Source organism: Embiotoca jacksoni, unplaced genomic scaffold (genome assembly GCF_022577435.1).
Source record: "Embiotoca jacksoni isolate LCO1_2020_lvr unplaced genomic scaffold, fEmbJac1.0.p SCAF_11, whole genome shotgun sequence".
NCBI classification, from domain to species: Eukaryota; Metazoa; Chordata; class Actinopteri; family Embiotocidae; genus Embiotoca; species Embiotoca jacksoni.
Window position 1 is genome coordinate 6,983,912 of NW_027185241.1, and position 23,489 is coordinate 7,007,400.

Here is a 23,489-nt window from a genome sequence, read left to right on the forward strand (position 1 = left end):
TAGAGAGAGGATTATTCAGTGTGTGCGTGTGGAAGTCACATTTATGACGACCATCCAAGTTGCTCTCGGTTTGTGAGTCACTTTCGGTGACCTCGCTGTGACACTGTGAAAGCTCAAATGAAAACATCCAAAAATCTCATATTTAACTCCCCTCCCCTGCATTTCTCTTTCTCTGTGGGACAGTTTGATATGGTGCGATGGTGAGATGAGTTGATCGGTGGGAAGTCTCACCTGTGTTAGCCAGACATTGGTGGTCATCACCTGTTCTCTTTCATGCTGCGTAGAAGAATACAAACATTAAAAACTTGAATTTCGTATCAGCACTTCTGTGTGAGTGACAGACTCTTAATTAATGGTATAAAGTAGATACAGTGAGGCCGAGATATCTTGATTTGTAAATGTTTTTTAAACTCCATGTACAAGTTTTATAAAATTGTAAGTCTTCAAGTCTGATGATGAATTTCTCAGACTTGTTTCTCAGGCTCAGACAGGGCTCCTCCTGAGCTGTAGAAGGCATTATACAACTGCTTTTACATGTGAGGTAGCACCGTCATAATGAATAAAACAATCGGTGTGTAAAATCAGTGATGTGGCCCTTTAACGTAATCAAAGGTAAACTAATGTGCTTCAGTGGAGCATTTTAAGGCAGCAGTTATTTTACTCTTTGTTTTGAGCTTTTTTACGGGGGTGAATAGTAACAAGTATATTTACTCAAGTAAATACTTACAGTATATGCACAATTGTGAGTGCACTGAAGTTGAGTGTCTTACCTCGCAGATACTATAATGATCATATAAATGCAATGCATTGTTATTCATTAAATAAAATGACCCAACAGTATATAAAGTAAGTAAAATTAGCTCTATTGCAGCCACCTACAACATTAGAATGCAATTTACATATTACTGAACTCAGGACCTTTTACTTGTCCGAGAATAGTATTAATTTGAATTTAATCGCTTGTATTATTTAACACTTCTTTCTCTACTGCTGGTTTGCCTGTTGGAAACATTTTACAAAATGCTATTAATGACCAAATGGACAAAATTATTATCAGATTGATTTGAAATTTCCTTTGCCATCCCTAAATCCTAGTTAAAATGGTGTAGATGTAACTTTATATCTTTGTCTTCATTCAGAACATGACAATTTATAAATACTCTATCTCCACCCACCCCTCTGCCACTCGCCTGCAGCTCGAGCTGCAGCTCAATATAGAACCTCCTTCATTAGGTTTGTGGAGTATGAAACCCTGGCTGTCTTAATCTGAGTTTTTGAGTGTCCAAGTGTCACTGCAGTCCTGAAATAGAAATGGTCAGCCATGGTACTGACTTCTTATGTCACTCATGATTGTTCCATATAAATACCATATGAACATTCTTTGTGATCTGACAACAGATCATTTTTCCATGGTCAAGAAATGCATACAAGCAAATTTTACATTTCCAGCAAAAACAGCAAAAGTCAAAATAAGTGCATTTTTTTCACCTTATAAAATATCTTGCAAACAGTTAGTATAATCATTTATGTGTAATCCAATTGCAGTGTTGAGTATCATATAGAATCGTGCAAACATATTCAGGCTCAGACACATGCATACTCACCACACTTATGAGTTGGGCCAATGACACCATCAGCTGCACAGTAACCAGCTCAGAGCCATTAGTCGCAGGACGGATCAGTTTGTTGTAGTGGGCTGGGTTTAGGAGATGCTCCACCAACCGCTCCTCTGTGTCTGCCCCAAGGCTGCCTATAATGAGAACACATTATCATCATCATCATCATCATCTACCTCTATCAGGAGGGGGAAAAAATGTTGCAGCCATCTGTGTCTCTCCTGGCATTATTTAAAAAAAACAACCATTTATCATATCAGATATATGGCACAAACACACAAGAGCACGGAGTCAGTGGGACTGTTGAGTTCCTCTGTTTGGCCACTGTCCTCACTGCCAGCATTGAAAGCTGCATGGCTATCCATGTGAATTGAGAATGCAGAGCCTTTGAACCATGGCATTACTCATCACTGCCGGCTGGAGCACGTCAGCACAGCTCGATACACACTTCTTACAAGATCTGACATCATAAGAATGAGTCAACCAGTCTGTATGTCTCTATCGCTATCTTTTCTGTCTCTATCACTCTCTTTGTGCTGCTGCTCTGTCTCTATCTATTCCCCTCTGCTGTGTTGCACCTCTCCCCAACTGCCAGTCTTTTGTAGCTTTGGGTTATTTTCACTCCATCTCTCACTTCCCTTCCCCTGTCTTCCCTCCATCCCGCACTCCCTGCTGTCCTCCATCCATCCATCTGTAGCAGACTGTAGTGTATCTGTGTGAGTGGTCGACGACACCACACACAGGAAGGGATTTTATTTATTTATTTATTTTTTTACTGAGAGACACGATGCATAGAAGAAAAACAACTGTGCTGCACCTCCTACTTCCTTCCTCATTCTCTGTGTCTCTGGCATCTGCTCGCTCCTGGGCTGCATCCTTTCTCTCTCATAATTCCCTCACACTTTCCCCCTAAAGATAAATACAGGCTGCTGACTGTTAAACATGCTACCAATGTTGTCATGTTCTTTTAGAGGCTATTAACGGTGAAGGAAAACAAACATCAGCACAACAACCAGTACGTTTTTCTTCAACATTTAAAGAAAGTATCTTGAGATGAAAACTTTTAACAGGCAATAAAAACATTTCAATTATACAAATAAGATTTAAATAGACAACAATCTAAATGCAATACAATACTGGTCATGCTAAAACATCCGCAAAAAAACTGACATGATATTGAATTCATTTAGACCAAATAGTATTCAGTAAACATCGCTGAAACAATAAATAGAGTAACCGATGAGTGAATCTGATGAAAATTTGTCTACAAGTCATTTATTACCGAAAAATACAAAACAATCTCTGGTTTCAAGCGTAAGGATTTTCTGCTTGTATCCAGTCATCTTAATCTTTCAGATTAATCATCAATTTAAATAATATTTAGTTGCAGAGAAATGTATGATCTACAAAAGGACGAGACTCGCATAGATAAATACATAGAGGTAAATGCAATTAAAAAATAGAAATGGAAACTAAAGCAATGTACAAAACAGATTTTTTTTTTTTTTCCACTGTACTTGTGGATGTTCACGTTTCTGAGCTCCTCTCTGACACTCTGTCCTCCCCCCCTCGATGTCTCCCTTGAGCTTCACCTTCCTCCTCCCTCCCTCTTGCCCTGTAGCGCTGCTGTGTTTACTGAACAGGAATGATAGCCACGGTCTCTAGATCAATGAGGACTTTGTTCCTACCCTGTGAATTCAACACACAATTTCTCGCCAACACCCCCCCCCTTCCCTCCCCCCTCCTTTTTTAATCTCCTGCTCTTTCTCTGCCATCACATTTTCTTTTAGGCTTTCTCCGTCCTTCCATCATCACAGTCTGCCCGTATCTTCTTCCCACTCCCCTGATTGTCTCCCTCCCTCAGTCCATCCTGCTATCTCCATCTCTCTGTCGCTGACAGCCACTGTCCATTTATTGCCCTTTCCCTCACTAATCTGGCATCGTCAATACACATCCTGTCAGCACATGTGTGTAGCACTCTGGTTCTTTATTGAGTGCAGGCTAGCGTGTTTATACGTGTCTCTTTGTGAGCACATATTCATGAGGGAAATAAGCATTACTGTCTGTGTCTGAACCATATGAGTAATGTATATTATTCTCCAAAGCACAAGGCAATAACACAGTTGGATGAGACAGGAAGCCAATACAGGTTACTTCAACAATGAGGTAGCAGGAAACAGCCACATTTCTGTCAGCTGTGCTCCTTTCTAAATGGTAAATTCATGATCTCATCAGACTTGATGTGTGTTAGTTTGTAAGAAAAGCAATTATATTTGCTTTACATCTTACAGAAAATTCTCTTAGACTCTTAGTCAAATACCACTGAATTAAGACCAACTTTATAAGGAGCCAACACAAAGTCCAAGGCCAAACCGATTCAGTTGATTAAATGCAAAGGATTCAGTGTCTTTGCCCGCCATGAGGAACAAGTGTTTTTTGGGTCGATCTGGTAACAGTTGCGGGTATTATTTTTTTTCAACTAAATGACTTAACGTTTCTATGTGAAATACTGCACTTATTTGAATATTACAAGTCTCATTTAAATTTTCTGTTAAAACAAATGTTGAGATATGTGCAGTCTTAGCTTATACGTTTCCACTCTGAGTCTTTTTTAGTTTTGCTTATTTATAGTTCGGTATTTGCATGGTCTCAGGATGAAAGTCTAGACTAATATTTTTCAGCACTGAGTCAAATTAGAAAGCCAAACGGAAAGCTTTTGTCTATTCTAAGTTTTCTTATCTCAAGAACAAGACTACAAAAATATCCACACTATAACCTGATTGCTGCACAAACATGTTAACTCGGCTGTACGTCTTCAGCGCTTAATGCCTCTAAACGAGACTGATGTCTCTCTCTCTATCTGTCTCTGCGTCTTCACATACAACTCTCATGCCAAAGGCTGAGCTGAGTGGTTGTAATGTTGCTGGTAGCTCAGGTTGTATTCTGGTTGTTTTCCGGTGCAAATATTGCAAACTTAATGTGACACTATGAATATTTCAGCAGGGCTCCCCATTAGACCCTAGAGTGAGGAAAGTTACACACCGCCATGCACATGCAAACGTGCGCACACATACACATTTCAGTGACACAGCACCAGAACAGACAAGATGGTAGCCATGTTCACCGTGTTTGATTGCTTCGCGGCTCCATTGCTTTCTCCTCTCTTCCCTCAGACAGACATTGACATCAACATGCTGATGGATCTCGGAGAGTCTGGAGGCCTTATTTGTGTTTTTGCTCAAATCGGTGCTGACAATAACTTGTTTGATCATATGTTACATTTGAAAGCATCTATTTTTTGTAATTTACAACACTACTTAGAGGCCAGAGTACATACTCATTGTAAAGACAAACGTGGGGAAAATGAGGGCAAAGCGAGCGCTAAATTAAATTATCCCACTAAGACTTTTACAGGGATGATCTCTATTTATACAGGTCATTCACAAACGAGAAAAGGTTGGAGGGGAAGTTGGGTCGCTTTCTGCTCTTCTTTCTGCAGAGTGCCAAAGAGGCTTTTTGGCTGCAGCTGGGACCTTTTATGCTGAAATATTCTTAAATCAATAATGGAGAGATCCATTGATCTACTGGCAAGACCCAATTGGCTGTATAGTGGCCATAGAGCTGAGATATTAATATTGATCTTCCATCCAGCTGCAATATTATAGCACTCCAAAAACAAAACCATCCCACTGTGGACTAACTGGGAGCGGAAGCTTTATTGGCTCACTAACCTCCACTGTAAAGAGAAGTATGGCCAGTTGAGTTTGTGCTGTTGTAACCGAAGAAGGTGTACTTTCTACAGCAATGCAACTAACATGTTTTATTCACCTACCTCAACTTTGCAAGTAATTCTCTACATAGAAAAGCATCTCCTTTAAACGAATTAAACAATTTAGTCATGAAGCTCTTTTGTAAAGGCAAACTTTGCATTATGTTTTCAGAAATTGAAAAGTGCCGTCTATTGCAAAGACAAAGTCATGGATGAAAAATGTAATGTAACTGAATAAATCACACACAGAAACTTTTACATGAAACAACACCAAATTAAATAAATAGTCAAATCAAAACATGGACATTTAGATAAATATGTAAGAATACAGACAGTTTTTAAAAAGGAATTTAAAAAAAGAGCTTTCACATATTCTTTCAGCGTTGCATTATAGCCTAAAAGTTTATTTTAGAGCAGAGATGAGAGATAGTTGATTATTATTCGATCACAATATAGTATTGATCAATGACTGCAGCTGTTTAAATGTAAGGATTTGCTGCTTCTGTCTGCGTTACATCACTAATATATTTGGGTTTTGGACTGTTTGAAAGGCACATTGAGCTTTGGGAAATTGCAGGGTAAATTTTTCCCTATTTTATTTTATAGGTCCATTAATAATTAGATAGTTGCTGGCCTGATAAATATTAGCACATGAGCACTGATCATTGCAGCAACTTATTTGTTTGTTGATGAATTTATCACTAAATATCTTTTATCGGTGTATAATATCCTAATAGCTGATACTTAGTTTTATAGTTAGTGTTCTACATATAAAGAGGCCATAAATGTTTTCTCCACTGATGCTTTGACAGGCTCTTTATAACAGATGCATATTGTGGGTCCAAACGTTGTTCAAACATAAATAGAAATATAGAATTACATCTACAGTATATAATGCCAAATTTATCAAGCTAGATCATTTCATTTTCTGTAAAGCTGCAGCAATTAAAAATAGCTTCTTAATTTTGAAAATGTTTTGAGGTATATGAGATTAAGGGTCTTTATAAAGCACTGGGGCTAAACAGACCATATTGTCACTGTGCCGAACAGTGGAAAGTGTTTTACCAAAGTTTGAATTCACATCAAGGGAAATTTTTAGGAGAAAATGTTAAAATGATTTAAATGACTAAAGAAAGTTTCACCGCGAGAACCTATGATTTTTTTATTATTATTGTTTACAGTGCAATGAACTGAACTGTTGGATGACAGGGTATGGCCTCGGTATTTCAGGGATGGCCAATAAAACACATCACTTGAACTGCATTACGCCTTTCTTAGCTGCTATTATTTGTGCTATCCTTTGGCCACTCATAAATCCTGAGGCCATGTTTTCACCGGGTCAGAACCTGCAGCCAATATGTGCTCATGAAGAGATAGGAGGAGGAGGTCTGACTGCAATACAGTCTGGATAACATTTTGGACTTTTTCCCCTTATCTTGTTGAAGGCCTGATCAAGATCCTTAAAAACATATATTTTCACTCTCTCTACAAAATCATGACTTTTTCTTGATACGTATATATTTTCTCTGGTTCTATTGTAGTTTATCAGGGATTTTAGATGTCATATTATTTCTGCAAGACTCATGATAAAAAAAAGTTGTATCTTTTATAGTCTGTGATTTCATCTATATAAAATATATGCGTTATCTCGAATACGCATCTATAAACAGCTGTATCAGCGCAACATAAACACAGCCTTCGCTTGATGTAAGTCTGTTGTACGTTTTTTTTCCCTCTTTTAACAAAGTCAAAATTAAAACTCTTAATTTTCCAATTGTCTTTTATCAGCCTTTTCTTCTCTGCTGCGTAAGTTTCTATTGAACCTCTGTGCTCTCCCTTTGCTTTCCTCTAATCTCCAGGGCCACACTGCTTTGTGCTGCTACTACTGCTATACTCATTCACACACACACACACACACACACACACACACACACACACACACACACACACACACACACACACACAATCTTGTTCAAAGTACACGAGAGCACACAGTTTTACACATGGAATCACGCACGTTCTTGTATACAAATACAGGCCCCTGTTGTGAATCTGCTGTGCAATTCTGATCACAGATGCTGCCCCCCAACCCGCTGATCTGATCCTGTTGCTGCTGAGTTTTGGGAGTCAGGCCAAGGAGATAGAGATGGAAAAAATAGGCAAGCAAGATACAGACCAAAAGTGACAGAAAGAGAATAGGAGGGTTGTAGTTATGCAGGTTGAGATACTGGAACAATCAGAGAGCTGGAACGGTGCAGCAGAAAAGTGATGACAGCCTAAACTGTGACTGAGCAGAACTTTCTAGAGCAAAGCACTGCCAAGGTGATGATTAGTTGATGTTCACTAAGTGCATTCATAGAGCGGAGGACATGGATGATATTTTTCAAGATACAGACAATAAAAGTGTTGTAGTAAAACTATTTTAAGTACACGTTACGCCCTCGGTTGAGGAGACTGTCGCACAACGTGCTCCATATCCAGTAACCCCTGCATCAGGTCAACTCAGCACCACAGACATGTCTATTATGCACGGTCTGCTGGGGACATGACAAGAGACATCCTCCTTACACAACGGGACGGCCACATCTTCACGACAGTCTCTAAGACAGGTGGTGAAATGTCCTTGAACGTCCTTGCACAGCCGCTGAATATGAGACTCCCCTGTGGACGTGTGTGTGTGTGTGTGTGTGTGTGTGTGTGTGTGTGTGTGTGTGTGTGTGTGTGTGTGTGTGTGTGTGTGTGGATGCCTTATGTAAGAAAGTAATGTTGCGGCTCTGGAGGTGTAAAGTTACCACTTTTCTTCTTCTCATTTGATCCCCCCCATTATTTACTCTGACGCTGGATTATGTTGCATCGGAGAGACGCGTGAATTCCCAAACATGTCTCTTCTACTCTTGCTATATATGAATGTGATATGAATGTTAGAAGGCTGCATCCCAGCAGGGGTCATCATGAATAAATGAGAGTGTATAAGATGACATCTCAGTCTCCAGTTAAGCTTATGTTGTGTTTTCTAAGCACATTATATAATAATGTGGTTTGCTAGTTTTTTGTAGGGAATCTCTAAAATGTGTTAATATAAGCTCATTCTTCAGGTGTGTGTGTGTGTGTGTGTGTGTGTGTGTGTGTGTGTGTGTGTGTGTGTGAGACCATGTGCGCGTTGGGAGCATTTCTTCAAACATGTGTTTGCGTCTGCTTGTGTGTAGACAGAGTTTATGGTCTCGGAGGATGATGCTAATCAGATTCACTCCCTTAAGGGACGATGACTCATTAGTACTCCACTGCTTATGAGGTTCCTTAAAGTGATATTTCATGTTGGCAGCGTTTTCTCTTTTAGTACCTCTGAATGAACTCAGGGAACAATAAAAAAAACAAAGCTAAATATTATGCAACTTCACAACAGCTTCACAAACTGAACACCTTCTTGTAACATTTGATATTTTATTAGATTTATTTGTACTTTTAGTGCATTTTATTTTCGCTGACATTCTTTTATTTCCTTTAATTTGAACTGTTCTATAAATAGGCCGTAGCCTTTTGAATTATATAAGTTTTACTTCTGTACAGTTCATATTTTTGATATATTTTATTTATTCATTTTGGTTTTGTATCTGTTTTTATTTGTGTAAAACACTTTGTATTTACTACTTGAAATATTAAGCTTCTTTTTTAAAATATTTGTATATTACTATTAATATAGTGTGTGTGTGTGTGTGTGTGTGTATGTGTGTGTGTGTGTGTGTGTGTGTGTGTGTGTGTGTGTGTGTGTGTGTGTGTGTGTGTGTGTGTGTCCATGTTTTTGCAAAGGTTGTCTGGAGCCAATGATTGAAGTGATAAGTGACAGGTTAATGCAGGTCAAAGTATTTGATCTTGCTTCTGGACGTGGTGTGATGAACAACTTGGTGTAAACCTCCTTCTGTGTGTGTGTGTGTGTGTGTGTGTGTGTGTGTGTGTGTGTGTGTGTGTGTGTGTGTGTGTGTGTGTGTGTGTGTGTGTGTGTGTGTGTGTGTGTGTGTGTGTGTGTGTGTGGGTGGGTGGGTGAGTGTGTGGACAGAGGTGTTTTAGTCTGTTGTGTGTGCTGCTACACAGGCAGCGACAAACAGTCTTTTTTGCTGGGAGGCACTGAGCTGGCCTCTGCCCTGTCACTATTATAGATTTGGTTGAAAATCTTCAGGCTGTCGTAACTCAGCCAATCAGCTGTGGAAACCAACACCACATTAGAGCCAACTTACAGAAGTAAAATATGTTCAAACACCCTGATAGATCACACTTAACACATACCTCATTCCCTCCAAATTCACTACAACAACCATGCCGTAAATAAGACTTATTTACTCAGTGCTTGTCCTCCAGGAGAGCAAAAGATGGTTTATCTGTCAGGCTGTTATGCAGAGACAGAAGGCTTTTCCTGTACTGCTGGATGACACATCATTTATCCTTTGATGACAGGATGTAGAAGTTGTTTTAGCTCAAAATGCCTCTCATTAACCTGCCTACTCAATGCAGGACCTCGGTGTTAATGAGAGAGAGAGTTAAGTGAGTGATCACACCATTTTGCTCTCTCTCTCTGATATTTAGAGAGAAAATAATAACTCGTGATAGAAATGGCTCCGACTTTTTCTTTAGCGGGAGGTTAATGTTTTTGCTGGTTGACAAAGATCTGCTGTGTGTGCTATTTCTTACAATGTAATTCAAGTTCAAAAATGAAACAGCAACCACAGTTTAAGCTGCATTTAAAGGTTTTAATATGTACTATACTGTGCTGCCTAAATACGATTTATCCCCGCAAAACCATAAAATGAACTGCCTTACTACGGCAATATTGTGATACAATACCACATGTGTTACTTTATAAAGTGAAGTCTCGAAACACGTTATATTATGTACAACAGAACCTTAAATTTAACGATCTCTTATAGGTTTTAATCCTACAATGCGAACTCTGTTAGCTTTTGCATTTGCTAATATGTCTTAGGTGCGCATAGCCGATATGGAGTGGGTAATATTTCTCCACTACATCATTCCGTCGCGCTCGCTGCTGCTGTGAGAAAGATGGTGACACAGCAATGAAAGAGTCATTTTCTCCACCACTACCTCTCCTCAGCATCTAACCACTCCTTTTGTTTTTACTCGCACTCCCTCAATACTTTAAAAGAAACCTTATTCCGAACCCCTGAAAGCACGGACGCGCGGTGCTTTTGGCCCTATAAGGTGATGATGCACACAAAAGCGCATCGATGGAGTCATTAAATGGACAAAGTACTCACCTCCCGCAATGGCGAGGAGAGCCAGCAGCAGCAGCGGCGGGCAGCCGTCCATCATCATACGTGCGTCCGAGCGCGCTCCGAGCCCGGTAAGGTGTTCACCGGGATGGAGAGGCCACCCCAAGCACACCCGCAGTGTTACTCCCCTCCTCCTCACGACCCAAACCTCCCCTCACTCTCTACCTGGCATGGTGAAGTCAGGGCTTTCCGTCCGTCCGCACTTATTCGCCCGATGAGGGGGGGAAAAACAAATTTTTCGGCGGAGCCAGGTAAGCTGTGCGCTGGGTTGTGCGGTGCTGGTTGTCCGTGCTGAACGCCGCTCAGCGATGCGACGCGCTGGAGAGGCGGGGGCGGGGCGCGGGGCGCGCGGCGGAGCAGGGAGGGGAGGATGTGGCATACCTCAGAGGCTCCACATTACAGCAAGCGATGCCAGTCTTCCCCGCGCAAGTCACACACCACCATGTAATATTAAGCACTGTTAGTCACGTACAGGGTGTCCAATACTGACTTTACTGTGACCTTGTCAAACTTATGGCGTCTTTCATCTCTATCTGATTTATCATTACTATTAGCCTGAGGCCGAATATTTGTGAAAGCGTATTTTTTATGAATCAACCATGAGGACATTTTAAATATATTTATGGAAGTCACTCAAGATTTCAACGTTTATCATTCCAAATATTCGACAGCTTTGTGCCATGGTGTGAATCTCCACGTCCTGGTTCCATCTGACACACCTCACATCTGTGCCCACTTAATATAACCTCACACCCTTTCTTTTCAGGACTACCTGAGCCTAATTATTCTGCGAACAACCGTGACCCTCTAAAAGCTGGAGGGTTTGTGTCATGTCTGTTCTTCTCCAATGAGCTTTCTTCCTATTTTTCCCTTTCTGCCACTTATTTATATGTCTGTTTCTTCCCGTAGGCCACCGAAGTGACCTCTGATCCCCATTACAAAGTCAAACAGGAGATACGCAGAAAGATGGGGAAGAAGGAAAGAACAGGTAGGTAGGGGGAGAGAGTTACGGGTGTAGCCAGAAAAGTCAGAGCTGAGAAACGCACAACGATGATAACGGATTTGGATGATGAAGGGCGAAGGGGAAGGAGCAAAAAAAGAGGGGTACATGACGTAAAAAGCATGAGGGAGGGAGAGGAGGTGATACAAAAGAGCGTGGGTGGGTGGGTGGGAGGGAGAGAAGGAGGGAGGGAGGGAGGACAAATAAACAAAGTAAACATGAGTGCAGAATGGAGGGAGGAGGCGGTTGCCGTGGTGACTGAGAGAAACCAGAAAGCTCCAGGAGGAAGCGACCTGTTTCTCCTTCATTTTGTCTATTTTCATCACTGACACACACACAAAGGAGTACACACATGCGCAGCTTGCACACAACACACTCACGCTCACACTTATGCATAAATACACACACACACACACACACACGTACACAAACGTCTATGCATGCACACACAGGCAATTCCTTCCACAGGAATGTCTCCCTCTCACATGCTATCTTTATACACTCTTCTTCCCTCCCTCTCTCTGTACAGTCCTCTCCTTTCCCCCTCTCTACCTCTTCTCTGCAGTGAATGAGCTGACCTGACAGTGCTCCTCCTCTGCACTGAGTGCTGTGAGTCTCTCTCTGAATTATTTAAAAGCTGGGACCCCCACGAGTGCTTGTCTTCCCCTAACACCCCCTCACGCTCCCGCTCTCTCTCTCTTAATCTCTCTCGCTCTCTGTCTCTCTTTCCTCTGTCCCTTCCTGTCCTGCCATCATTCTGTCTTCCAGTGGCTGCAGTTACTTCCTGTGGTTCTGTCATAACTGGGAAATGCAGCATACAAATCTGACCTATGAATCAGAGACCGAATAACAAAGTAAGACTCAACAAACTCAAAGAAATGATCAGTAACAGTAGAGGAAGGTGACGCTGTACTAATATAATGTTGAGGTACTTTCCAGTTTATGCTACTTTCCTTTGGCACCCGTCACAGGAGACTATTGTACATTTACATTTAGTCAACAGCTGTATTTGCAGACTGAGGTTTAAAACCTTTGATTTATTATCCAAAAAATAATTAAAATTATGTTAAAATTATTACCACCTTGACCAGTTACTTCATTAAAATGCTGTTTATGCACCACAATCAATGAATAGTGATATAACACTGTCATTTTTCCATAATTAGGCATTTAACATGTGATACTCTTCTCTGAATATATTTTTCTTGTAATGCTTTTTTAATATCTTATGTAACATTTGGGAGGCAGCAGTTTTGTGTTGGTATTTCTACTTAAAGTAAGGATTTGAATTCCACCACTGATACTTTATAAGCTCATATCCAGAGCGCAGATGTTAGAAATTATGCATATCATCGCTGTTCTGTGAAATGTAGCTCCTAATGATTTGTCAGCTCCTCATGAGCTATGAAAACAACTCTGTTTTCAGTCGGGTGACAGTTATCCGATACTGCAGTTTTTATTTTGTAATTGTTTAAGAAGTAGGATCCTTTTTTCCTTATAAAAGCGACATATATTCCTTCAGGTTATTAAAAAAAGAAGTGAATATCCTCAAAATTTGAGATGCAGGGTTTTCACTGCACAATGATGTTATCCAAGACCAAGGAAATTCAAATGAGCGTTTAAGATTTTAGTCTGGATGAGTACAGAGTGCAACCTTCCCAAACACAGACTGACAAGCACTGTAAGAATCATATGTCCAGCACCGCGGGCCTGTAGTTTGTTTTGACCTAGTTTGTGATTTAATTAAGAGAACATAGAGGACTAACCACAATAGATCACACGGATGGAAGGAGGGGTGATAGTTAGTGGTGTCTCATGTTGTGTAACATTGCCATTTGTGACACGGTGGGTAGGAGGATAGCCAAGACTAAGGATGGCTCTTCAACCGGAAAGCCTCAGTTCAAGCCCTTGCAAAAGTGAGCATCTGCCTGGCTGAAGTGTCTTCAAGGAAGACGTGTATTTGTTCTGAAGTCGATCGCGCACTTTGACCCTCAGAAGAGGTGTGGTGCGGTCAATAAAGCCCTGCAAAAAGTGCTTTGGGAGCTGACAGTAAAAGGAGTGACTTACTTTTTTTTTTTTTTTTTCTGGCTCTGCTCTGACATTACATGTTGCATCTTCCCATTCACAAACCAAGCAGGCTATTCTGTGGGGGACCTACATTGCTACTATGGCTACAATTATTCATAGCTCTTTTTATATTGCAGCCTTTCTCTCCTCCCTCAAATCACTCCCCGTAGAGATGGCCCTACCTCACTCTAACTAATCACCATGGCAACCTGGTAATCCCTGAACAGAAAAATTCTGACTCTCTCGCTCTCACACACACACACACACACACACACACACACACACACACACACACACACACACACACACACACACACACACACACACACACACCACGGTGCACACATGGGTGCACACATTCACGCTTGCATACGCAGTCATGCACACACACACACACACACACACACACACACACACACTCTCTCTCTCTCTTTCTCTGTAAGAAATGCTCTTGCAGGCCAGCACGCTGGTGTTTACTGGTAAGACATATCTCACCACAAATGCACGCTTCCATGCATCATTAAAAAGCTCCTCGCTATTTTGTGAGTAGCTTCATGTGTGCATGTTGGCAAGGATTTAAATACACCATCTTTGCGATTGTGTGACTAAATGCTATTTGTGTGCACTCTTGTGTATGTATGCAATTTGTGTGTGTGTGCTCGGGTTAGTCAGTATTTCTTTACTACAAATTTGTTTGTGTGTGACTGTAATTGATTTCACACTCAGGTCAATGGTTTTACAGCTACAAAAGAAAAGCCAACAGATTTCCTCTGGTTAGCTTGCCATCTCTGTCACATTGCCTCTTTTCTTGAACCCTGCTTTGAATTTTGCTGCCGGCATGTCTATTAATAACACTGCTTTGCGTCCATAAGAATGCATTGAACTTTATTTTCTGAATAAATGTTTTACAACAGTAATAAACAGCTCAAGTTGTTGAGATTGATGTAAAAAAAAATTAAAAAATCCGACAATGTCCAGCAGTCACTTCATATATGTAGCATAGATGCACAGGTACATTACATTTGTAGGTTAAAACACATCAGTTCATCCACAATGAAGAAAGATAGCTTTACAGTCATAAAGGCTTTATTTTTAAACTACATTGAAAATGGACCCACTATTCACATATTTATTTGCACACTTACGAACACTAAAACAATTTTGCTGACTGGCTACTGTAATTTCATAAGACCCCTCCCACTACACTAGCCTTAATCATCTAATCAATAAAGCTCTTTCTCTTGACAGACAAAGCGGTTGGCAAATGAGCCCAATTTTCAGGATAGATCAATAGGCTGATTGACATGTCAGATGGATGAGTGAATATACTCCAATCAGGTGTATCGATTGTACACAACGAGCCTAACTGAATGGCGTGCAGCTAACTGATGACGTCAGCACCTTTTGCGTGAGCTCATCTCGTGAGAAAGTTATAAGCCTCATTTGAAGCCCACTTCAAATATTGGTTATAGTAAATTCAGTGCTTCATGTGGATCATTTTAGGTATCATAGCAATCAATTTGATGTGCATGGTACTGCATATTGTCTGTAGAGACTAAAACAATGAGGCAAATACTGTATGCCAGGCAGTGGAGGATGGGGTGGCTCTCCAGTAACTACACATACATTCAGTAGAGGATGTGTGCAAATGTGTGTGTGTGTGTGTGTGTGTGTGTGTGTGTGTGTGTATGCATTGTTGTGTTCTTTGTTTTAGACTGGAAACAGCACTTAAACAATGAGTTCAATCTATTGTAGTGTCTGATTTTGACCACTAGGTAGCGCATGGAGGCGATATAAACATATTAGGGAACTACACAAGTCAGTCCAAAGCAGTATATCTTTGAGTTTGTGAGTACACGTGTTAACAGTGTCTGTGTGCATTTGTGTCTAAATGTGTCAGCTTGCGTTGGCACATATGTGTTTGTGTCTGTTCATTATGCATGTTCAATGTGGCCTGGACACAGGATGCTGCAGGGTCATGTGCTCCGCTCCAGTGAAAGGCAGTCTGTGTGTGCAGTAATGGTAGACCAGCTCAGGGATACTGGAGAAGACACAGCTAATCTGATCCAGTGTGTAGCCCAAGCTCTTATTGCTCTTAGTCTGGGCCACGATGATGTGCACACAACTTTGACTGGTCCTAATAGAACAAGACAGAGAGAAAGACACAGTATAAAATCATGTACATATCTTTGCAAGCAGAAGTCACAACCGCAGATGCTGCTGGAAAATGGAAACATTATCTCTCCCCAAATGAGGCTGTGTATTCTCTGAGTTCAGTGGATGTGTAAATGGGGTTAATGATGTGGACTCTCAAATGAATGAGCAGCGTACAACAAATGTGCACTCAAGCGCATGAACACACACATATACACACACACATACACACGATGGCACCATGGGATTTCAGCCTTTATCCTCGAGAACCTGTTCCTGGCACGCTTTTTGGAAGTGTTTACTGTACAAATGACACATTCTCATGCATTAACACCTTTGGCGTTACTGTTACAGTAGCAGCTATTGTTTCTCCTTAATGCCTCCAAAATAGGTAGGTAGGCAGGTAGGTAGGTAGGTAAGTAGGTAGTTACTTTATTAATCTCCAAGGGGAAAATAACTCAAATCAGGCTAAATCAGTGTTAGATTCAAAGTCTGTGAGCAGCAACAACTGGGTACTTTTAATGGAAAATGAGAGCCTCCTTAAAATACACAGCTTAACATAGGATAGATGTGCCATGCTAATGTAAATTTTGAGACAGGGCAGTGTGGAGTGTCTAAATCAACAAATGGAAACACATAGCACAATTAAATAAAGACAATCACAAAAGTGTATTTGATTTTCAAGCATAATATTTGCCATTATCACCACTGCCAATCAGCTTTGAGAAAAGTACACAATTACTGTATGTACATGCTGCATTATATACCATAAAGTGCATGCACTGCATACACATCCGCGCACTCACTTCAGACCGATGGAGTATTTGCTGGTCCCTGATTCGCTGTCTCTCACCAAGAAGCTGGCTTCCCTGCAGCGCTGCAGCTGAGCCTCAGCCTGCTGCCGACTCACACTGCCATGGTACCAGCTTGGAGAGGCGATGGAGTGAAGGGAGAGGGGGAGGAGGGAGATGCAGAGGCATCAGATAACTGACATATAGCACAGTGACATATGGAGTTAAGTCAGATGTCAAATGATATACAATAACATTGTGACAGAGAAAAAAAAGTAAGACTGACAGGAGGGACGAAACAGACCGACAAGAGTCATTGTAAATTAAACGGACAGGTATACGTTGCAAATGGAATGAGTTAACAATGTCAAAGGGCAACTTGAGTGGTCAAAGAGATTAAAAAAAAAATTTAAAAAAAAGGACCAAACAAAATGTATGTGGCAGAGTGTGAAGAGGCCTGTTTGCACACAAGGTGGTGCTGACACTGGCTGTAGGCAAGAGCCATATATAAACAGGCCCTGCTGCTGGGAGGCAAAATACATGACATTCAACCACAACATTAGAGGAACAAATGGTAACAGGCTGTGAGCGCGTTCTCCACAAGTCCCATCTAAAAAGCAAGACCTTATTTAATAAAATGAGGACTCTCTTCTGTCTGTTCAGTCAAGCCTCACCTCAAGGTTGCACCCTTCTGCCAGCATTTATCTTCACCACCTAATCATAAGTGTGTGCTTAATGGCTGCTGCTGGCTCCTGCTCCTGGTAACAAATACCCAATTCCACTTTTCACAGTGCCATGTGTAATTTATTATATATCAGAATTTGGCAGAGAAAACCGGGAGCTTGTACTTTATTTGACATTGGGAGTCATCAGAGACGATGTTGAAGTAAATTTGCTTGATTGCTTCATGACTTTTACAAAGACAATTTGATTTTTAGCCAAAACTGAGGAGGGCTCCGTTCTCTACAATGGCAGCCAGTGGGGGTAAAAACTCAAGGAAGAAAAATAAAGCTTTTTTGAAAAATGTGTCGGCTTATTCTTTGATAACAAATGCAGAGCAGAGCAACGCAGAAAGCAGATAAGACGTGAACTTTACTCTGCAGAGTTTTTGAGAAACGTGGTTAATTTCGATAAGGACTAACAATACACAGGCATGAGATAAGGGAGACCAAATGTTTCAACCCGCATCTCATTTGTTTAATTCCCTCCATCCACTAATCCTGTTCAAGGTTATGGCAGTGGGTGCTATAGTTGCTATTCTGGCATGTGGGGGGGTGAAAGGTAGGTCACAAGTCTATCAAAAGACTAATACATAAAGGAACATGAACAGCTTTAGACTGTCCTATGGCTATTTTCCAGACTGGATTGGAACCCATCTTGACTTTATTGTGCTACTTCTTAATTCTACCAAATAAGTTGTTATTATTGTCAAGATATATGCAAATTTCAAAGTGTGTTGATGAAATGGAGGTTCCTCCTTCCATTCACATGTTATTTTCTAGCAACTGTTTTCAATTTACCTCACGTCATATTTTGTCACCACCTAATCATAAGTGTTTTTAATTTTTATTATTTGTGAATCCTGTGTTTTTTTTGCAACTCTTATCTTTTTAGTATTACATTTGTAATGTTACACTTTTAGTATGTACTTTTCTTTGATCCAATGACCTTGATATCAGCATGTTGTCATCAATTTTTTTGGCTTGTTGGACATTTTTTTGCTAGTTTTTTGCTCAATCCTGTGAAATGTGCATTCTTTTCTTTCATTCACTGAAATTCAAAGGTCTCTCACATGCACTGTTTCACTCCTCCTTTCAAGTCTTCTTCCTCCTTACCTCTGCTTCTCCAGCGGCAGGCTGGGGTCCATTTTGGCTACATCCCCATCCAGTGGGGCACTCAGGGAGGTAGGCGACGGAGGGGAAAGTTTAGTTGGGCTGGAAGAAGGTGAGTGCTTGAGGGTGGGGAAGGAAGGAGATGGTGGTGTAAGAGGGGAGAGTTTGAGAATAGGAGAGGATGGAAATGAGGGGGAAGAGGAAGATGATGGAGAAGAGGAGATAAGTGATTTATGGCTCCAGTTCTTCTGCCTCAGGGTGTGTTGGTGCTGCTGCTGCTGCGGCTGCGGCTGCTGCTGCTGCTGCTGCTGCGGCTGCTGCTGCTGGCGGCCGAAGGTTGAAGCATTCTCTTTAGTTAGAGAACAATCCACTGCCTCAAACTGAGCTGAAGGAAGCCGGATAGACAATATCAACCTTTCATGATTAAATCCTATCAAAGTACCATCAGAGCTACCAAAGTAAACATGTCTCTGGAAATGAATTCAGAAGGATTGTTTTGTTTCCACTCTAAAGCAAATACAGAATTGTTGTGGTGTGTGGGAGCTGTATAAATACAACTCATGGCATCCTTCCTCCACACCCTAAACCCCCACAGTTCCCATCATCCCTCTCTCCTTTTCTCTACCTGACAGTGCTCTCACAATGTCCTCCTTTCTCCACTCCCAGGGCAGTTCGTACTCCCCAGCCGGACGGACATCAGACTCCGGGCGTGTGACAGGGATCCACACCCCCTCACTGTCGCCCTGAGGTCCGCCTTCATAGGGTGTGTCGTAGATATTTGGGGGTGGAGGCATTCCCTCTTCACCCTTCCCCTCCTTCTGTCCTCGGTCCAACAGAACACACACTTTCAGGAGGTCTTTGGAGCCCCGTCTACGAACCTCTACAGCAGAGTGGACATGTGAATAGTTAGTTTACAGCTTTGACATGAAGGGTTACATGCAAATGTGGAAATAAACAGTTCAAGGAACATATTTCTACCTTTATTTCCAAGTAACCATACAGCAATCAAGTTGAATTTATTTAAATATGCTTCTTTAAGCAAAGTAACTACCTATCTAGTTCCTTCCCTCTGGTTGAGTTTTTTACAACACAGATTTTCATGAAATAATTTCCATGTATAAATGTTACAGTATGAAACAGATTCTCTAAATTGCTATCCCCTAAAATGAGCATAATATGCTGATTTTTAGAATCAGGTACCCTCTCAAGCTAATCAATATTCATTTGCATAAAATTTGTGCCATCTAAAAAATAACAGGTCCAACTCAGCTTTATCAGGTGGCGTATACAACAAAAATAGATCGTGTCACAACCATCCAAGCTTAATGGAATGAATTAATACTGTCTTATCACACATTTCCACTCACTGTGGGATTAACTAAAGGTTTTTTTGTTGTTTTTTTTAACCTAATTTGCACATTTCTTCTTTTGGTTGTTTGTTTATTTCTAATACATTATGTATTCTTTGAATAGATATCTTTTGTTTGTTTTTCGGGAATTTCACTTGTTGTGTTTCTTCGCTGTCTGACAGGTAGCCTATGTGTCTCCACTATTGTGTGACCAAACAATGGAGTTACAGGAAGAAAAGGTCAACACAGCCGCTGATTGGCTGACTGACAAGGCCACTTCCTGACTGCTGGGAAGTGATTGAGCGAGACCAAAGGGGGGAACCTGTAGGTTTATAGGGAAGGGAGAGGGGGGTACTTGAATTCTTGCTACACATATGGGACCATAAAGTATTAGGTGTATGTGTGTCTATGTGTGTGAGTGTGTATGGGATGGAGGGGGAAGGATAGGGGGGAACTAGGGCCAACGTCCTATCAAGAGAATGGGGCAAAGGAAACAGAGGCAGGAGACAGGAAGCTGGAAGAGGAAGCTGCACCCATTGTCCCTGCACAACATTGTTACTATAGCAACCGCCAGCAGGGAGGGAAGTCAGCAGTGAGACTAAGGGTCTAGTTTGTCCCTTTACAATGATCTAGCAAGAATGTGATATAGTGTAAGTGCTAAAACACTCAGCTGAGATTTGTAAGTGTTTTTGACTTAAATATAATTTATTCAGCTTATCAAGTGTGATATACAAAGTGTTTTAAATAAATAAAGTTTGGTTGTCAGTAGACAGACTGCAGTCCAGCTATTTCAGTTGTATGATACACTGATATAAATCAGACCTGTCAGGTAGTAAAAAGTCTTGACAGAGGTTACTCTTTAACTGAGTATCCTTGTCATGTAATTTTGTCCACATTCAAAATTCAGTGATTTGGCCCTTTCTTAAGATGTGTTTTTATCTGAGAGACTTGACTTTTCTACATCTGCTTTGAACATATTTTATTTTCAAAATCAACATCTGAGAAAACGGTCAAACACTTTTGTTAGTCAAGAGGTACTGGTTTGAAATTCCTGCGGTCAGAATGCTGCCTTGGTGTTTCCATAATATAAGAGATATTGCAGAAATAGTTGATGACCCTGATCTCACCTGTGATGATGACCTGGGCATCATAAGGCTCCATGTAACCGTCATTCACTCCAGCTCTCTCAGCCTCTCTCTGCTCCTTGGTTTTCTCTGCATCAAAAGGATCTGCATAGTCTTCCAGGATAATCAGCTGTAAAAGGGGAAAAAGCACAATGCTGACCTGCTACCTGTTCAGTTGTTATATCGAGACAACAGAGCAGATCGAGGGAGAGGGACGTGGGACACTTCAGTGTGTGTGTGTTTCTGTGGTGTCCATGACTGAGTGACAAGTAATAGGGGGCGGAGGGGCAAGCGGAAATACTTGTGCAAAGAGGTCAGTGCATTGTGTTTGCCTGTTTGATCCGACACAATGAAGTAAAACTGCATTGTATTCTTTTGAGAGTTATGGAAACTAAATACAGGGTTATGAACTGAGGTGGGGAGGGAAAACACAAAGGAAAGCACTGACTTCAAGCCCACAACCAGATTGGGGTTTTTGCACTGTACAGTAAATTGACTTTTAATCTGCATGCTGCAATAGTTTCTTTCTGTATGACTTAGTTTATTTCTGAGATTAAAAAACAAATGAAATATGAAAATCAATGTTGGTGCATGTTGTTTGCATTAGCTGTGGTGTAGTTACTCACTGTTGTTTTAATGTCTGGCCTTCCCTTGTCGTTCTCGGGCAGCTTCTGATCACTTCTCCCGTTGACTTTGGGGTTTTTGTCTTGCTTGTCCACTTTGATCATCCTGCTGATGTACGCTTGCGCCAGACTCGAGGTCCTGACCGGGCGGTTCTCATCTGATGCCCCAGTCTCGATCTTGGAATTCTTGCGACTTTTTCCAGGTGTGAGACTATCCCAGACCGTCCCAATGGTACCGGCGGTGTTTCGACCCAATTCTGTAGCCGAATTTTTCCTATTTCGCCCTGCCAATAAGCCCCCTACTCCTCCATCTTTACGCTGATTACCTTTCAAACTGTCCCGTGAAAATGAAGGTTTGTGTCGAGTTTGTGGACCAGATTCAGAGGCCGAGCGGACTCGTTCATTTCCGTTCTTTAGGTTGATGGGGAAATCTCTGAACCATCTTGCCATGGCTGCAAGGTATTAACACTCCTCACTGATTTTAAGAGTCAACAAATCTGTAATCTCTTACACTTTGTTGCATTAGTCGCCCCCTAACTAACTTTGAACCGTGCGCAAAACCGACCTTACGCACACTTATTTTGCTTACACCTTGGTTGAAGTAACTTTGTAAGGAAAGGCTATCTGACTCATCAAATTAATTAGAGCCCACTTTACGGAGCCGTGCTGATTCCTGTCGTCTGAAACTCCGACAATCATACAACTTCTGGTGCGTCTTGGAGATCATTGGCCAATGGCGCTTTGTCGTTGCTGTCACCCTGCACCTGCAGTAACAACTATCCCTGCAGTTTGAAAAGTAGCTTCTGTAGAGCGTAAACTCGAAAGTATTGGAAGTTTTTCTTTGAACCCAGTAAAGATCCCATTCCCGGAGCCTGAGATGATGCGTCCAGTCTGTCGACGAGGCGAAGTGTTCAGATGGAGAGGAAAGTTGATGTGCGCAAACTGTGGGATGTCGCTGGATTCTGGGGAGGGGCCGTGTGGACGGGGCGGAGTACAAGTCTTACCATAATAAGGATGTCCGACAACTGAATGCAGACATCCAAAGTTTGTCCGCCAGTAGCCCGATGCCAAGGGAATAAGCAACATGTAGAATGTGACATGTTACACTTGTAACAAGGTGAAGTTTTTTCTTGTACCCACCACTACAAATTAATTAATGTGATCAGCTCAGCTCTTCTACATTGGTAACAACTTGGGAATATTTGCAAAGAAAGAGCTCAAAGTACTGAAGAGTTGTATTTTGCCCCATTTGCTTATGCATTGGGATTTGTACTGTAACAGTATTTACACATCAATCAATCTAAAGAGAATCTTTTAAATTAATTATAGTAGCTTTGTGAAATGGTAGTTTCAATTTTGTTAATTTATTGTTGTTGTTTTAACCCTATGTAACTTAAAAATCATTTTTAAAGTGTCTAGGCCAAGATAACAATATCAAAAATGATGATTTTTAAATTATAAATTCACGGAAGTAAATGTTGCAATAACGAGCCAAATATGAAATAGGCTCCACTGAATAGATAGACTATTACCTGTACTTTTATAACTTTTTTTTTATTGGAGGTCATACACTCAGGGTTATGCTGATGTTCTAACAGCTGGTAGATAGCTGCTCCATCTACTGGTAAATTGGAGAAACAACATATTGAACCAACAGCTTGTATTCAGTTGGGTCAGTCATGCTAGTTCTGAAAGCGTGGTGTTTATCCACGTCATGTCGGTTTTGTTTATTTCACCAGGAGTGAAAAATACAGATTTACATTTCCCCCGAAAAGATGACAAAAGTGTCAAACAGAATAAATGATTGACGTAGGGATTTCACCAACAGCAAACGGAGCCGACATCTACAGTCCCGCCCACGCCAGCGCTTCTGTCCAATCAC

At 41.1% G+C, this 23,489-nt stretch overlaps 2 protein-coding genes and 1 long non-coding RNA gene across 3 annotated transcripts in view; 1 reads left to right on the plus strand and 2 right to left on the minus strand.

Moving 5' to 3' along the window:
- The window catches only part of chrnb2 (cholinergic receptor, nicotinic, beta 2), a 20,961-nt gene extending 10,224 nt beyond the window's left edge, over positions 1–10,737 (minus strand). Inside the window, exons 1-3 of the mRNA XM_069142765.1 lie at positions 10,653–10,737; positions 1,605–1,750; positions 232–276 (exon numbers count right to left, since the gene is read on the minus strand). Coding sequence (XP_068998866.1) covers positions 232–276; positions 1,605–1,750; positions 10,653–10,710 — 249 coding nt within the window. The 5' untranslated portion in view covers positions 10,711–10,737. The remainder of the gene's footprint in view (positions 1–231; positions 277–1,604; positions 1,751–10,652) is intronic.
- A 95-nt stretch (positions 10,738–10,832) lies between these two features.
- LOC138194213 (uncharacterized) lies at positions 10,833–19,294 on the plus strand. The gene is made up of 3 exons (XR_011177912.1): positions 10,833–10,918; positions 11,577–11,655; positions 19,178–19,294. It is a non-coding gene; the product is annotated as an uncharacterized lncRNA (long non-coding RNA).
- Positions 14,603–22,515, minus strand: she (Src homology 2 domain containing E). Its single transcript, XM_069142767.1, has 6 exons — positions 21,611–22,515; positions 20,988–21,114; positions 19,137–19,391; positions 18,515–18,896; positions 16,695–16,814; positions 14,603–15,871 (listed from the first exon to the last, which is right to left on the minus strand). The coding sequence occupies exons 1-6, from the start codon at positions 22,055–22,057 to the stop codon at positions 15,679–15,681; spliced, it is 1,524 nt and encodes a 507-aa protein (XP_068998868.1). The 5' UTR covers positions 22,058–22,515; the 3' UTR covers positions 14,603–15,678.
- Between the last annotated feature and the right edge of the window lie 974 nt (positions 22,516–23,489).